The sequence below is a fragment of the Triturus cristatus genome, chromosome 12 (assembly GCF_964204655.1).
Source record: "Triturus cristatus chromosome 12, aTriCri1.1, whole genome shotgun sequence".
Taxonomy (NCBI): Eukaryota; Metazoa; Chordata; class Amphibia; order Caudata; family Salamandridae; genus Triturus; species Triturus cristatus.
In genome coordinates this window covers 607,493,294-607,511,471 of record NC_140595.1, presented here as the reverse complement: position 1 = coordinate 607,511,471, position 18,178 = coordinate 607,493,294, and the positions used below count along the sequence as shown (strand labels likewise).

General features: G+C 47.4%; 1 protein-coding gene across 1 annotated transcript in view; it reads left to right on the top strand.

Annotated features, from left to right (window-relative positions):
• The window catches only part of LOC146776372 (B-cadherin-like), a 234,340-nt gene that overhangs the window by 10,150 nt on the left and 206,012 nt on the right, over nt 1-18,178 (top strand). Inside the window, exon 2 of the mRNA XM_085639278.1 lies at nt 6,657-6,771. Coding sequence (XP_085495404.1) covers nt 6,657-6,771 — 115 coding nt within the window. The remainder of the gene's footprint in view (nt 1-6,656; nt 6,772-18,178) is intronic.

Here is an 18,178-nt window from a genome sequence, read left to right as displayed (position 1 = left end):
CAGCCTCCTCTGGTCCCAGGCAGGCCCGCCCTTCGTCCGGACTGCGTCCAGCACCGCGGTGGGAGAGGCAGCGCTATATGTGCGGTCATGGGCGCCTCCCCCTCACGGCAGCACCTGTCTGCAGCAAACAGTTCTAGGAGCTGTAGTCCCCTTCCGCATTGTTGGTCCCCTCGCGGGAGTGGCAGGCGACGAGTTAGCCTTGGGGCTCCTGTCCCACCAGGGCATGAGGAGCGTGCGGCAAGAAGAACCAAGCGGCCAAAAGTAAGTGACAACACTAAGTTTTTCATTTTCAAACTGAGATTTACGCCATCTTTTTTCCAGCACCTTGCATCTGGATTTTTCCCTGCATAACTACAGTATACCAGTCATCACTTTTTTTTTCTAGATTTGCTTAAATTGAGCTGTGGGTTCAACCCGCACTTTTTCTACATTGGACATTTTCCCAGCGCTAAAGCGGGTAAACGCACAAAGCGGAAAGACATGGAAGAGAACCGCAGGAAACCCGTCGGAGGGAGAGCGCAGGAACTTGCACAAGTGATGTAAAGGGACAGAGTAGTTTTTATTGCATAATGCATTAAAATCATTGCAATAAGACTCGGTATAAAGTAAATTTTTCTAGAATAAGTTTGTCATCCTAGTATGCTGAGGATTAAAAAGGATAAACACCACTTTATCAATTTCAAAAGATGGGGATAAAAGCCATTTTAGAGTCTCATCCTCAAACCAGAGCGGCGTCTATGCACGGAGACTGCTTCAAACAAGCATTGGCATAGCCAATAGGTCTCGCCTTTGGGACCTTATAAGTGTTTAGCCATGCAACAGTTGATGTTGTTGCACCAAGGATATTGTGCTGGAGAACTAAACACTTATAAGGTGCTAAAGGCGAGACCTATTGGCTATGCCAATGCTTTTTTTCCAGACACGCCTCTGCTGATTTACTCCCATCCTTATCCCTGTAATATGGTATTTTTCAGGTAGTGCTTTCTGTAGGTCTTCCCGACACTGTACAAGATAAAAATCACACTGAACATGGCACATGTTTAGTTGGAGCCTAAATGCCAGTTTCTTCCCTAAGCAATGTCATTCTAGACTTGTATATTATTATGCCATTATTGTATATTATGCGCTTATCACCCTCCTGGTGCTATGGCTTATGAGTGAAAACTCAACAGTGAAACGTTATATCATAAACAGCCTTCTAGGTACTTTAAGGCTGAAAAGAAGGATCTCTGTTTTTCATACAGTTTAATAAAGTGGTGAGAAAGTAAACCACCCTATGTTTTTAACTATAAAAAAACTATGACCTTTAACTAGTACTTACAATGCAAAGCAGCAATGAAATCTGCCCTTGCTGACAGCGTCCACATATTGTACGTTGTTCATCCAAGACCTGTACCTGCAGTGGTCTTCCACTTGTTTGTATCTGAATGGTTGACTGTATGGAGACTGCCTTTGGCAGTCTAGTTGGCTTGTAAAGACGGATGACTGTGCAGTACTGTTGTGCCATTCCAAAGAGTTCCTTGTTAAGCAGTGTCGTGACTTGTCACGTTTCTCTGATCAGTGGTTGGTGAGATTCTATCGGGGCCCAGGGGATTCTTGAATTGAATAGTCCAAAGATGTTGTGGTACAGTTCTGAGTCCTTTAGTCACCAGTTTGTCTTGGATGGTGTATATGATGTTGTAGTAGGGGTACAACTGCGCAGAGTGGTGGGAGTATGGTTAGGCAGGCGAGAACCCCTGCAACTGTGGTAGATGGTGAAAGCCTTCATGGAGCCATGGTGAGTGAAACTTGGCTTTCAGAGGGTCCTGGAGATCTTGAGCCACATCATGAGAGACTGTACAAAAGAGAGACCTCGTTGAAGTTTGATGGACGCTTTGAGCAGTTTAAGGTGTATTGTAGTGTCTATGAACAGCCAATGTGCGTTTTTATTGTATCTTAACCAAAATAAACCTGTACTTAAATTGATTAAACAGACAAAAGCGGTTATTGTCCTTCAGTCTGTTTTTAGAGCTCAAATGTTTGTGAGGAAAAGTAAATGATCAAAATCAAGCTTTATTTCGGCAATGTCATAAAAGCACATACAAACAAAAATCACATTGGCGGATGAAATCGCATCAATATAAAACATTCAGATTATAATAGGAAATCTATAAGCATAAAAGTACATATATCTATAAATAAAGCCTTTATGAAATCATGCTTAATTCGTAACAGTCACACAAATTGATTAACCCAATGGCTGTGTGAAGTTAAGTCACAGAGGACTAGGGAGAGGAGTTGGCCAAACGGCTAGGGCCGTCCACCTAAAATCTGGGGAACTGGGTTCGAGTCTCCTGGGGAGGGGAGGACGCGCAACATCCTGTGCAAATCACTTAATCTCACCGTGCCTAACAAAAGAAAAAAAAATGAATGTGCTTATGTAACGCTACTGGTGCTCATGTAAAGTGCTCTGATACCTTGGTCAAGTTCGCGCTATAAAAAAACTCTGTAAAATTAAAATCCATAAGGGAGATTTAGTACTTTACGTAGAACAGTGCTACTGTAGTGCTCTGGGGAGGCACACAGTTTGCCTTAACTCTCCAAATTAACATTAGATATCGTGAGTGCTAAAACCAGTATTTCACTAGTCCTATTTCTCAAGACCACCTTCGATCTGACGCCCAGATTGTAGCACAAAGGAAATATCCACGTCTTCCGCCTGCTCTGATAAGCTGGACAGAAAAATGTAACCTGCTCAAGCGTTTCTCTAGGATTGTCACACGAAGGGCACTGGCCATCTTCTGCCCTGGTACCACACACCCATTTGGAAGTTAAGGAATGGACGGGTAAAGTCCCATAGTGTCACTGCAGAAACCGCCTCCTTGCTGTTGCAGGCTCTATCTCTTCCACAGATTGTTCTCTAAGAAAAGAGTCCTTTACTGTGAGCAATGCATCAGTTGGAGAACCAAGCTTTGTTCGGAAATGTATTTAGTAATCGTTAAATTGCCAATAGTCCGACCCTAATGAATGTCTCAGGAATTATACAAGCCTTCTCTGGATTACTCCAGAGACTCTCGCGCACAATCTTTGCGAGGGTCACTTAAATATCTCAGCCAGGGTATGTTGCATGATCCAGGAATATGCAGTATTTCTTCTAAACTCTGGCGATAAGAGCACAATTCAGGCGTGGCACAGATTATTTTCCGATAGAGGATGGGTCTTAATCCAATCTTCTCTGAAATTGTGTCTAGGCCCAGGGTCCAATCTGAGGGAGAGAAGCTGATATGCAACCATGTCAGCTGGCACATCAATCTTTTTTGTTTTTTTTTTTCGCTGGCTGTAGTGAATTCGCTTCCCTTTGTCCCCATAATTCTACGCCATATAGAGCTGCACCTAGGGCCTGATGATTGTACTTGTTCCGGTTTGAGCCTGCACTGGGTTACGTTGGTGTGCCAGTCTAGCCGTTCCTTAAGAGTAATCTCCAAATAGTCGAAAGTGCGTACACGCTCCAATGGGGTCCCCTTTAGTGTGAGATTGGGTCTAGTTGAATGAAAAGTAAACTATCTGTCCAGGATCACACAGTATGTATGGTTAAGTGGGAAAGCTGTGGGTACAAAGCCAACGAAGTGGCTACTGGGGCACATCTTCCTCTCCCTGATCCTTTGCTGGTCTTCAGAAGGAGTCTATTTTGCTTTTCTTCTGAAGTGAACTGAGGGCGCCCATGTCTTCTGTGAAAAGGCGAACTGTTACTCTTGGCGATGGCGTAGTGATGCATGCATTCATCCCTTGCCATGGCCGAGTTTGTCTGTTGTGCGTGTCTGGTGACACTGTTCGATGCTTTGTTTGTAATGTCAGTGCAGTTTAAGGCTACTTTAGGAACAGAATATCGTGGCAGTTAACATTTAATTGTCCCAGTTGGGTGGTGAGTGGATGCCTTAAAGTGCCAGTCTTAAGCATGCACTTGCACAAGATGAACCGTGCAGATCCTTTCTGTTTCTACATGATCAAGTGACACTAAAAGGCTGGTTTTGTGCTCACTGGATGCTCCCATTTTCAGTAGATCGGGGACGTGCCCCTAGAATGTCATGAGCTGTCCAGGATCACAAGCTTTGAGGAAGCTAGGACCAGACTTGGCCACCAGGCTACCCATGAAAGCAAGGCTCTGTATGAAATTCGGCTCTCCAAACCAGTTCAAACTCCAATACTTACTGGTCCGGGTAACAAACGGTACAACTCTGAGATTCTCCAAATCTATTTTTATTTTGACAAGTAAAGTGCATCGTGCAGTTATCACGTGGCTTGTGCGTTTCAGTAGAAGCCTTCCACAGGTCCATAGAGTTGTCAGGAGTGTCTTATTAAAGGGGCTGACCCCTACTACCACCACCCAGTTTATTAAACCATTCATTTCGGAGTGTAGACCAATTCATTCTTTTTTGTTTTGTGTGCTGCCTTTTGCTATGTTGCATGTGTATATATATATATATTTTCTCAAGTGGAGGCGTGTCCCATTGCAAAGTCTTTACCTTCCTCTAGTTGATGTTTCGAAGGGGTCTCATCATAAGCCTGTAAAAGATTAATTCTGTTTGTTCATTCGCAAACATTCAAAGTAATGTTTAAACCATTACAGAACCAACAATTATCAATAAATATTGCATTTCCACTCTCGACTGTTTCCACATAGTGCTTCTTGCACTCTGTTCTAATGTGTTCTTGACATTTCTTTATTTTCCATACTCAATAATTTAGGCAAGGAATAGTCGATATTAAATATTAACGTGCAATCTGTGCTTATTGTAGCAAACAATTTAAACATGCAATTTTATATATTGCAAAGAAACGATTGCAGTTTTTCGTATGAGATGTCTGTTCAGGTTTATATTAAAGTGCATCTAGTATTTAAAGTGCATTTGCTGCAATTCATAAACATAATACAGTTTGTCTAGTTCTTATATACACACACTTTGTATGTGGCCTCACCAGTGTTGTGTGGCCCAATGTGTGCCCTCCCCTTAAAATTCACTTTTCGATGCAATAGTTGTGCACTACTGTCACCTCGGACGTCTTCCCTGCATGTTGGTTATGTCATGTAGTCCACTTTGAATCTTCTATAGGTAAAGGAAGGCGTTCAAACCAAGTAGCGCTTAAAGATGCGTTCGGGATTAGTGGAGACGGGCTATGTAGGAGCTATATACACACTTGGTGTGCTTCTGGCACCAATTTTTTGCCGCCTTTAAGTGTACGTGTGGACTTCTCTGATGGGTCCAAAATGAGCCTGCCCCCCCCCCCGCCGTTTGTGCCCATTCTCCTTTACTGGTACTCTGATTATCCTCACACATACCATGCGTGTTGCATTTTTCTGATTCCACATGTATTGATTGGTTAGACCTGCGGCTTAGTCTTTACGTCCATTGGTTTCCTGCCGGGAGCAGCTTCAGACTTCATAACTGCATTCCGCCATCACAGCAACATTACAAGAAAACTCTGCTGCTCGCATCGATTGGCTGCTCTAATTGTGTTTGCTGCGGAATGGCCCTCGTGATGGCAGAACTAAATGTTCTATTTGCTGTTGCACCTCGTCCGCCCCTAACCAGAATAGAGCCATTGGAATAACCCCCGAACGGTGTGTTCCAGTGCACGATTTACTGTCAGTTCGCGTCTCTCAAACTGTAGCACGTGGTTGGCTTGCTCCCCCAATACTGTATGTAGCACGTGGTAGCTAGACACTTAACCCCTACACTCAGCTGCTTTCCAATCCAGGGCATGAGTGTAGAATTGCTGTTTTTTCTCACTGTTCATGGTGTACCCACTTCAGCTGGTGGTAAACGGAAACACGGAGGGTCGGATTGGGTCGGTTTTTTTTGTTAGCTGATGGAACAGTGCACCCTCAAATTATCAATGGGTGAGATTAATTCCAGCATTACTTCGCTTTTCTGAATTTCACCGAGCCGCACCCTAAGTGACCATGGGTCCCCTGCTCTGTGCCACTGGAACCCAGCTGCACCAAAGTGGAGAAGCCCAACTGGGTAGAAACTCGTCCTGGGTTGCGTGCCCTACAGTTCTGAGAGGGCCTGGCAGGTTGGGCCAGATGGTTTCCTTTGGAGCAGGGATGAGACTGATTCGCAGATGGCTGGGTCCAAACTGATTGCATGGTGGGCAAAAAAACAATGGACTGGGATGCAGCGTTGAGTAATCACCAGTGGCTGATATTAATTGGAGCATTCCATCCATTTTTGTAACCCTCCGGGTGATTAACACTGGGCATATAACTCGTAGCATGGGTGTATGTTTGGGGTGGGTGGGTGTTCATTGGAAACAGTTGGGTATGTTGTCTTACTGTGGGATATGGCAAGATTAGAATTAATATTTTGTGGATTGTGTTGATTGAAAATAGTTGCCTACACAAACCTGGCTGGGAACTTGTGAATGATTGCATAGTTGTGTGTGACTTGTAGTAGTGATGTCTTTTAGATGAATGCAGCTGTTGGGAGGTAAGTGGTTGTCTCAAAGTTGGCGGTCTTGTGGCTGAGGGGAAAGGATGTTGCTTTGCCTGATTTGAGATGAGTGTGTAGTAAATTCAGGGTGTGAGAGGTGAACTCCGATAACCAGTCTTTTCTCTTGATTGGACTATTGTGTCTTAGCTGTAGATCAACTGTTTTTTTTTTTTTGCCCTTGGTTAGGTGTCCAGAAGCTTGTGTGATGAAGTTGAACTTTGCCGGCCTGGCTTTGGATCTGAGACTTATATCTTCTCCGTAACCAGACGGGACCTGGAGCCTGGAAGAAAGTTGGGAAAAGGTAACTTTTCTATCTTTATTGTGCATAGGAGAGCTTTAGTCACTAATAGCCTGAGTTTTGTACTTTAGAGTCTTTTTTGTTTGCATCTATACTATAAATTTAAAAGTATATTGAAGTTTTGTGTGTGTGAACTAATGCAAGGACGGTCAACAAGGAGTTTTGGTTTTCTAAAGGAATGCAGTCTAGCAGGCCAATACTCATAGTAGGGGTGTGGCACGGGGGCATACTTGGGGTCTCCTGCCGTAAGATGACATGTCAGAGCTATCCTGGCTTTAGTTGCAATGCATACTACCCAAGATGTTTGTGCTAAATTTATTTAGCATGACCCTAGCTGCGATGCAACAGGGCTTTATACTTTACATGGGGGGGGGGGGGGGGGGGTTGGGAGATAATCTACCAGATCATGTACATTAAGCGGGGATTATGCAAATACATTTTACACAAATTACATTTCACGGAACAGGAGGTTAAGCAAATTGCATGTGGGGTTTAGCGCAGAGGCTGCGTTTTTAACCCATGTCCCCAAATTTTGAAGGCTTGTGCTGATGGCTCACATCTCCGAGAAGATGGTGGTTTGTGGAGACAGCCAGTTGTCGTTGACTTTGCACTGCTTTTATAGATGCTGATTACACGCATGTCTGAATAGGATCAGTGTGAAGTAGTTAGTCTGGTTTAACTCTTGTATCCTGTTTGCTTTTTTTTTTTTTTGTGTTTTGATGTGGTCTGGAAAACACCTAACCAGGGTAGTTTTCATGCCAAATCTTAAAACAAAAAAGTGGGGGTGTTACACTTGGTGTGTATGAGTTCCCATGGCCCTCTAAGGGGACTCGGACTAATGAAGATTACCACAAAGTCGCCAAGCCTTTACCTCCTTGTCCATCTTACCTGAACTAGTCCTTTCCCACTCATAATGACTCCATTGAGGAAGACGAGGGCTCTAAGTGTTAAAGGTTCATGGAACGTGGCCTGGAAACTGCCTTTGCAGTGCTCACCAGGCACCACTAGTTCTCTTCGTTCATCAGTAGGCAGTATTAATTCTCCAGACTACCTCAGGGTTATCCATGGTGCTTACAAGTTACAATTACAGCTAAGATTGGCAAAACATAAGGGGCCGTTTAAAGCCCCAGTAATTGGACTATGGCTTTATCTTTTCTTGATGTATCCGAAGCTGCCGTAGCTAGTCAGTTCGTATAATGTATTGTCTGAACCGTAAATGAAATGTTTTTAGTGTCTAACTTGTCAACTGAAATATGCAGTGAGAACCTACGGTAGGGTAGGTTTGTGCACTTTACACACAAGAATGCCAAGTTTCGTTCGTGTGACCGATAGAAGTGCATTTGAGCATCTTGAAGAGAGACCTGCAGAGAGGGAAAGAGTGGCCTTGTGGCTGGTGGCGTTCCCAGAAGCCTGGTGTCCTATCTTTTGAAGGAACAGTTCATTGTGGGTAACTCGCCCAAAGTGACTGTCCAGCTGGCGCTAATTAACAGAGCATCAAAGGTTCAAGGGCAGAAGGCTGTAGAGTCCAGGGGGTCAGAGTGAGGGAGTCTGGGCACGATGGAGTGCATTGTATAAACATTCAGAGATGCTAGGTTGCACCTGGTCGTGGGCATGGTGCCAGCGCATCGCTCGATCAATTCTCCTCCACCCTGATCTGCACATTGTGGTAACATTCGGCTGTAACCAGTGCTTGAAATGGAAAAATAAAAGTGCAGGTACTCCGTAGCGGAGTACCTGCTTGTTTCTGAGACGTGCCGGTACCCCCCAATTAAAGGTATTAAATGTCTCTTGAAGTGCCGGTACTATCCTCAAAATAAAGTGCCGGTACTCCGGTACCGGTCAGTAACGGCCCATTTAGAGCACTGGCTGTAACGCTGGTAAACTGAGCCGTTGTTCAACCTGCAGCACTAAGAAGCCTTTCGGTCTACAAAAGACCAAACTGTTTTCTCTGAAAAGGCGTGCATCCTCTTAAATGGACCGCTCAGCCCCTCCTGACAGTGCTGCGAGGGGGCCGGTGCTCTCATTGCAAGGGAGAGTATCGGCACTTGTAGCGCGCAGGTACTCTGGGCTATCGAGCACTCTGACTTCAAACCAAGATTTACTGCCCCTTCTACTGCCAGCACTTTACCTTTCTGGTTCGTTTAGGACCTGGCGCGGTATAGCTGCCTTTTGTATTCTGCGTAGCACAGCTGGGCCTGTTGATTTCTCTTCCCCCTTCCCAACAGCCTTTAGATGGAAAAGTCTCGTGCTGGCACGTTATGCTGCAGCCCATGTCTTGCCCACCTTGGGAAAGCCTACCTGATTTGATTGTGTTTTTTTTAATTTTTTTATTTTAACCTTACCTTTTTTAACCATTATAAGCTGCTACTAAATGAGTGCATGCTTTGTGTATGAAATTATAAAACATTTTATTTTTCATTTCGTTTTCTTACATTGTAATTTTATTTTCCTGTCCTTTATGTAACTTCGTCTCTAGTTGGCAATTAAGAAGCAATTCGTTTTTTGTGTAAACGCCAGTCTTTTATTTTTCTTCAAAATTTGATCTGTTTAATGCAGAGGTCCATCCGTGGCCTGTGTCGGTTGAGTCACGTGGTCTGATTAGCGTCATAAAAGCATTAAAGTGCTGCCTAAGAGAAGCGCGAGGGAGGGCATCTTAGTGATGCAATCAAAATAAAGGTCTAGCAGGGCGTAGTGTTGGAGAAACCCTAAACCAGAGAATAAAAGGGGCGTCTTTGCCTAGAAACAGGAGTGCGGGCCGGGGTGCACCAGTCTGCCACCCTTCCAGTGGTGACCTCCCAATCCTTTGATCTCGCCAGGAAGTGACGAAATGCGGGATTGTTCCGCCCTCGCGCAGAGTGAAACTCTCGAGTTTGCTTAATGGGACTGATTGGCTTTGAAATGCTGAGCGCGCCCTGGGAGTAGATTGGGGTCAGCGCGGCCTCATTGTCACGCAAGCAGCACTCGCCGGCCTCACCTGGATAAGACACTTCCAGGGAGCCCTCCCCCAGGACAAAGGGCCGCTGGTGTGAATGGCTCGCCCCGGGGGTGGTGTTTGAGCGGGACCCTACTATGGGCGGAATGGGAGGAGGTGCTGGTGTTTGAGCCCTTTGTTCCCCAGGATATCTTGTGCATGTGGAGAGACTCTGCTATTGAATTACCCGGAGTGTTTCACTGCTGGGGGATGGGCCTGCAGTAACCTGAAGCTGGCCAGGTCTAACAGGACGAAACTTGGGCCTGGTGCCTGGCATGCCAGCACTTGGGGTTTCTGTCACGTGGCAGCTTGCCGCCTGCTTCCCACCTGGTGTGCTTCCCATCACTTATTTGCATTGTCTGTAGCTGTTGACTTTAGAGCGGTACTTATGCCACCGGTGATTAGTTCATGTCTGTCTGCAGAGTCAGCCGTGTTTACGGGTATTACCTGCAGTGTAAACTACAGATGGGCGCTGCATTGTCTGCAGTGTCGCAACATCCTTCAGTTTTCTCCAACCCAGCTGGCCTGGCAGCGCACCTCGCTGTGCTCCTTTTAATTCATTTGAGACAAAGTCTGTATTGTTGGCTGGAGGCGGCCTCTGTAAAAAGGTATCTGGAGGCCAGTGGCTTTCACTGCAGACCGGCAGAGCCAAGGTGGAATCGGACAGGAGCGACTCCATTAAACACACACTCCCTCTCTCTTTGTGCAGTCACAGGCGTGTTCTGACTTGGAGGACTGAACCAGGCCACTCGCGCTCTCTTCTGCTGCCTCCAAGCCTCGTGTGTTCTGGTCCACGTCCTGGAGCAGTGCTGGAGCTGCCCTAAGCAAAGGACCGTCGCCCCCTCCACCGCCCCGTACACATGCAACATCAGATGCGCCCTGGACTATTGTAGGGCACCACAGACCTCTTCAAGGACGCCCCGTGATGCCCTAGAGTCAGCCCTGCACCCCAGGGCTTCACACCCGCAGCGTGGTCCAGGCAGGCTAGGTTAGCAGGGTTGGGGCCCGGTGATGGGGCTGTGGAAGGATGTGGTCTCCCCCGATTCGTGGGTGAAAGGTTCAGGTATAGGGTCGGTGTCAGTAGTAACCTGGAATGAGGCGGCCACCCTGTTGTCTAGGAGTGCGCTTCATAGGAGCATCCGGGGAGGGGCTCCGACGTGTCCTGGGTCTGTCGTTCAAACCGAGGCCATACCCAGGAGACTGCGCCCCCTGAGGTGCAGCTCTGGCCTCGGTGCGCTTCTCACGGCAGCTTCGAACCGGTGATTAATGACGGGAGCAGAGTAATCTGAGCTGGGGGGATTTCACGGGTCCACTGAGCGCGCTCTTCTGCTGGGCACTGGACCGTGGACCGGGCGGTGGGAAGAAGCGACCTGGAACGGCGGAGGGTCTAAGAACCGATGCATCACTGGTGCGCATCCCGGCGTGGCCAACGCACCCTTTCATTCTTGGGTGGCTGAAATTGGCATTATTTTGTTGGTCACAAAACCTTGTGCAACAAATGCTCGAGTGGTTCAGTTTGCGGTGACGCGCTGTCGGCCGTCCCTTTTGGTGCTGTAAAACGGGTCTTGAGATGAGTGCGCTGTTTTCCAGCACCCCTCCCTCCCTCCATTACTGCTGCCATTTGGCCGTTGACTGTTTTACGCTGCGGTTGTTGTGTTTTCGACAGAAGTGGCGGCCACGTCAGAAGACCTACCACTGGCAGTGCACTTTTAATCCTACCCTAAAGGTGGGAAAAGAAAATCCAGAGGGGCTCGAATCGGCCCTGCAACTGTCGCCCCCCCCCCCCCCCCCTGTTGGGGCTCTATTGTCCCACTCCTTCCAAAGACCCTGTAAATGGGTCACTATTGATGATCTTGTTACCCAAGAATCAACAGTGGTACGGAAAGTCCGGTTTGTGACGTGCCAAGGTTAAAGCCCCGCCCCTCCAAAGCCCACCGTTTGGGTCATGATCTGGGCGTTAAGCGCCTAGCTTGCTCGCGGAGTGTCGCGCCTTGATGCGCCGGCCTCAGCCGTGGGAGGAATGCGGGGGAGGGGGTGGGGGGTGATCTCTATCTAGGTTTGCTGTTCTCACCAGTTACCCCTCCTTCCGTTATGTCTGTCACCCTCTGGCTTGTTGGTAAACTTGTTAATGGCGTGAACACTTTATTTGCAAACATCTCACATGGCTGCCAAGCCCACTATGGTCCGGGCAGTGGCGTAGCTAGAGCATGTGGCGCCCGGGGCTATCCCTCAGATTGCCCCCCCCCCCCCCGAGGGGGGGGGGGGGGGGAAGGCATGCACTTCAAAGAGGTCCGAGAGACACGTAGTATCGCCGCTAAGTTACCTTGATCATGCAACTTACATGCACATACATGACACGGTCCAAGGCTACACAGTTGAATACAACGTGACTGGCAGTACAAAAGAGAACACACAGACTGCATGATCTATCTGGGGACTCAGAAAAACCGCATGTGACATCCATCAGAGAGCTGCGTGAACAATTACCTGGTAATCCCCTCAACACAATGCAAACATGCACACACAACACTGTTCATGTAACCTTCATCTACAGCTGACATTAAATGACCATACATCTCTTCTTAGTCTTATATGGACCAGTAAAACTCGCTCTTTTCCAAATCTCTTTCTAAATATTATCACTTTCCATGTAATGTTCCTTTGATGGGAAGAGGAGGTTTCTGAGGTGGGAGTACAAGGCAAGTGATACTACTCAGGCTCCATCTGTTCGAGCCTTCATGGAGGATCCCTCTTCATTACTACCTCCACCTGACCCCGGACTCGGCAACGCTCTCCCTTACAGGCTTTATTATCCACTACTCCTCTCTCCAGTGCACCTTATCTCACATCTGACCTTGGGCCCCAGCCCCATATCAGGCACCATCGGGCTCCACTTTGCTTTTTCCCAGTAAAAACTTTAGTAAAATCACCTTCAAACTTAAAACATTGAATATAGCAGTAAATATAATTAGCATGCACTTTAAAGTATGTTCCACAGTAGCCCTTACGACCCGACTGCTAATTAAATAAACAAACAGAAAGGCCATGACAGGGCCGGCTTTAGCGCTGATGCGAAAGTCTTTTTTGGCGCCACACTAATAACCTCTTTCTCCGTAAATACCTTTACTACCACCTTCCAACAGTGCCCCTCATCCCTCCATGGCCCCCCTAGTGACCTCCTCCTCAGATTGCCTCACGCCACAAGTGCCCCTCATCACCCCATAGCCCCTCCCGACCTCCTCCTTGGATTCCCTCACTGCCACCATCCACCAGTGCCCCTTATCTCTCTGTAGCCTCTCCCCCTCATGACCTCCTCCTCAGACTCCCTCACTGCCACCCTCCACCAGTGCTCCTCATCTCACCCTAGCTCCCCCTCCACACCATGACCTCTTCCTTGGATTCCCTCACTGTCACCCAGGGCACAAGTCCTAAAAAAAGAAGTGGGGGGACGCTGACGTCACAACAGCAAGTGATGTCACGAAAGGTGGCTTGCACCATCAGACTCATTGCCTCCCCTCGCTCACCCCTTAGATGCCATTGCATCAGGGAAGCCAGCGCGTGAGCAGCGTTCTGAATGAGCTTCGATCTCGCCCCAGAGAGGCCAAAGAGTAAATGTGTGGCTCCATTTGCTCCAGTAATCGAGCTCCCGTTAAAAAAATGAGTGAGGGGACGCCATCCACCCGCCTGGTACCCCGACTCGAGCCCTGCAGTCACCCTCCACCAGTGCCCCTCATCGCTCCACAGCCCCTCCAACTACCTCCTCCTCAGATTCCCTCACTGCCACCCTCCACCAGTGCCCCTCATCGCTCCGTAGCCCCTCTCTCATATGCATTTGTTGTTTAGCGCTACTCATCAGTGTAGTGTGTCAGCACTTTACACCACGAACACATTATACAGAGACAATGAATCATACAAGTATGTAAATCAGTCTACAGGGAATGTCACATAAGCTAATGAGGATTACAAGGTGTAGGAATCACATGTCATCCATACTGGTGGGCAGTATATTTAGAGGGTTTGGCCTGAGGAAACAAATGTATCTCTGCCCAAACATACTCATTTTAGCAACATTAGAATGATGAAAGTCTGAGGAAGTTCTAACTATATCACAAAACAAATCTATACCATTCATGTTTGTATGCAGCTCTTTGGTGACAGTTCATTGGTCACTGCCCTATGTTAGGATTGTAACTTCTGAACTGCAAGTAACACAAGGATCTCTGTGGCAAAGGCAGCAACCCACTGAGCTTCCACACAAAATACAGTCCATCTGCATTTAACAACTACTAACAGACAAATAATTGCTCTCCAGCGAATCATTAATCACCAGCGTTATTGGGGCATTTTTTATTGTCTTATTGTTGTCCTGCATCGGCCATGATAATGTTAAAAACTATTAAAATAAAGCGCACACGAAGAACCTGTCCTGCTGGACCTGCGCATTTTTTTTTAAAGAAAAGCACATTCTCTTACCTACTACTGCACTGAATTATCCACGGACGCAGCAGAGCAGACTACCCCAGGCCAGGTCCTCACGAGAGTGCGTAGTGGTGACGCGTCACCGCTACGTTCTCATCGCGAGGGCCGGGCAAAAATGTAGCCCAGGGCCGTCATTGGTCGCGCTGGCGCACTCTCCAAGATTGACGGCCCTGGAGCGGGGCGTGGGCAGATTAACGGTCATCAACGCGCTGCTTGCACTAAAGTGGGCCGCCCGGCCGCGCGTTGCGGCCGCGGCGGACTTTATAATTTATTTAGTGACACTGTGTCCCTAAATTATAAAGACCGCCGCCCTAAATATAGTGCCGTCTGGGGCGGTCCGCCCGCACCGCCCCCCCCTAGCTACGCGCCTGCCCCGCACTTCTTCCCGGGGCCATTCTCCGAGTATGAGAGTGGCGCCTCCTACCTACCTGGGGGATCAGTGCTGACTACCTTCTCGGAGACCCACAGGCTAGAACCATGGCTGTGACCCCGTCAACTGCCCTACTTACCGGGCGGCCTCCCAGAACCAGGACCACTTGGGTGAGGAGGTCAAGTCGTCCTGCCTCCGACAGGAGCTGCACCACCTGGGCCACATTATCACTGACGCCTGCCATCCCAGTGAGTACCTCTCTACCACAAACGCATAAACTACGCGGAGCCAAAATGTGTTTAAAAAATGAGCGACCTGCCTAGGGACCATTTTGTCTTGGTGACACAGTGGCTGGTGCCCTAAAATGGAGACTATATATACTTTGGGCTACAAAGTAGCCCAAAAAACCCCGGTGCGGTCACTGGACTGCATCAACTTCCCCAAACAACCCGGGGCAGACCTCTTTGCGGTCGGCGTCCCCCCCCCCCCCCCTCAAGTCCCCATTGTCATAAATCTGACATGGAAAGGGAGCACCTGTTTACATTATTTAGCTCTGCACGTTGCACATTAGTTTGACTAAGGTATTGGTCCTAATCTGTCGTTTTTAATCCTGTAGTATTATATGCTGTATGGCTGTCTTATTCGAAATGCATATTTTCTGCTACATTCACTAGTTTATTCATTTTACATTCACATTGGCTCTGCCATTTCACAAACGTTGTGTAGTAAGTTGGAAAACCGAAATATTAAAATGTAAAGAAAAAAAAGCATTTTGAGTTAAAGTTTACCACTGAGCTCTGTGGTCTATTCTTTTTCTTCAGCCTCTCTGGTTAATTGAAAGCTTAGGTAACCTGTGCGAGCGGCCTAAGGCTCGCGTTGGCTCGCGTTTTACTGACATGACTCAGCATTTGAGCGCGTGCGTTCCAGTCCGTGCTTGAAGTACCTTCCTGGCTTTTTAGACAGCGGTTATGCCGGTTTGGCTGTCTGTGCAGGGGCACATATTGGTCCGTAAGATTGGGCAAGGGGTTGTGAGCTTCAGATTTTCCAACAATTACCCTGGCATATGTTGAAACTTATTATACGACAAGCAGGGCACATGAGAAGGGCTCAAGGGGCAGTGAAAAGGGATACGAATGCATATGATTGAGAGAAAACAATATTTTTGATGGCTTTCAAAGTACAGAGGGGAGAGCGTGTGTGGGCATGTTTGTCTGTGTTTATGTAAGAATTCCTGGTGAAAGTCGGCAGACACCTCACCATACCCGACTAACAGTACCTGTACCCAAATATTAACCATAAAATACATTTGTTGGGGGGTGTAACATCCTAATCACCCCCTGAATCTACACCCCTGTGTCTGTTCTTCACATTGTTAGTCGGCACTTCTGTACTTGCATGTTGAACGTCTTTTAATCTAGAACCAAATTAATAAACTGCGCCAGAAGCGTAAAGTAGAAGGCATTTGTCTTAACTTATTAAACGCAGTGAGCAAGGTTGTGAAGTTGGATTCGTTTTGGAGAGCTTTAAATGTTTACTCGTCCCATACTTTTCCAAGCCAGCTGGTGTGCAGTTTACAGGAAGCCAGCGCAATATTGTTTTCTCGTTGACTGACAACTTAATATTTTTAGTTGATTACTCGACATACATTCGTTTTTTGTGCTAGAATCTTAAACCTGGGAGGACAAATTATTGCAAACATTTCAACACTCACCCAATGAGACTGCAGATGCATTGGCTTTATATTGCTGAAGATCTTTTTCTAAATGTATTTGCACTGCAGCAGAAAGCACAGTTACGGAAGTACCACCCTAGCGTTATAAAGCTATGCCTCGTATATAATGTCTAGTCAAACAAAAACATGTAAAAAATAATGTACATTGCAGCAAGAACACTATCCACCTAGCTTCCAGTAAACACAATTAATGGTTGTGAAAGTTGTATACTAGCGACCGAATAACAAAGCCTAACGATTTTTTTATTGTTCAGTTACACATGCACTTAAAGAAAAGAAACACATTCTCTTACCTACTACTGCACTGAATTATCCACGGACGCAGCAGAGCAGAGTACCCCAGGCCAGGTCCTCGAGAGTGCGTAGTGGTGACGCGCGTGACGCGTCACCGCTACGTTCTCATCGCAAGGGCCGGGCAAAAATGTAGCCCAGGGCCGTCATTGGTCGCGCTGGCGCGCTCCAAGATTGATGGCCCTGGAGCGGGGGGCGGGCAGATTAACGGTCATGATCAACGCGCTTCTTGCACTAAAGTGGGCCGCCCGGCCCCGCGTTGCGGCGGACTTTATAATTTATTTAGTGACACTGTGTCCCTAAATAAATTATAAAGACCGCCGCCCTAAATATAGTGCCGCCTGGGGCGGTCCGCCCCCACCGCCCCCCCTAGCTACGCGCCTGGGTCCGGGCTTGACCCTCCCCGGGTTTAGGGAAGCGGATTCCCTCGTCCGCTTGTTTACACCGCTGTGTTCCGCCGCAGGTCTCCTCGGTGCTCCATTTATCTGTTATAAGGTGTAGGTAACAAATGTGTGCTGGATTAAGATCGACCTGCTGACTTTGCCAATGCTGGTAGTATAAGAATCCCAAACCTGGTTGCTGTAGTACCATGGGGAAATTGTGCGCTCGAGGGGGTGATTTTATTAGTGTGTTGCTGGTTTGTGTTCATGGGGACTGCCGTTGTGAGGCAGTGCTGTGGCAATTATAGGGCTCTGGGGCTGCCCTGGGCGCAGGCGTGATGGTGGGTTTATGTCTAAAGTATAGTGTCTTGAGTGGTGACTGCAATGATTGTGGGCTGTGTTACTGCTGAAAGTCCCAACAAGCACTGGCACAGCTATTTGATTCACCAGGGCACATATATGTTAATTTTGCCTGTTACCCCCCCCCTCCCACATGATGTACGTCTTCAATGCTTTTTCTTAATGCAAAACAAAAGGCAGTGCAAAAGGGTGGAGATCGGGAGGGACGACGAGGGAGAGAAAATACTCCCTTGTGCACAGTGGTGCAAGTTTCTAAACTCTGCAATGGAAAGATGCAGCATATCCAGTCAAAGCAGCGAGACTGAGTTCGTCCTTGGTCGGAATAAACCGAAGAATGCGGAAAGAAGCCATCCTTTTGGGAGCAGTGAACTGATCTGTACAAAGCCATCAAATCGGCTGCCAATAGGCAGCGAAGTTGTCTGTGGGTGAGACCTACAAATGGGTTTTTGGAGAGCGCTTCCATGTCATGCATGTCATAAGGACCATATGTAATATATTGATTGTGTGGGCGTTTGGTTTGAAGGAGAGTGGTTTTGGTGAACTAGTTTACACAGACTAGTCTATATACATCAGGGTAGTGCTTTGTGACGGTGATAAGTTGCTGGCAGACATGGTTAGATTTGATACATGAAGTAATGCTGAAGAAGTATGTTTCCTTCCCATTTTACAGTGGTGTTGTAGAACCAGCTTTTGGAGACCCCTCCCGACTGGAGGGTCAGCCAGCGGTGCAAGGGACACCTAAAAATCTACGGGTTCACCTTGATTACATGTGTATTACCAAAAGAGACCAGGACAACTTGGCTGTGGAGGAAAGTAAATTACTTTAT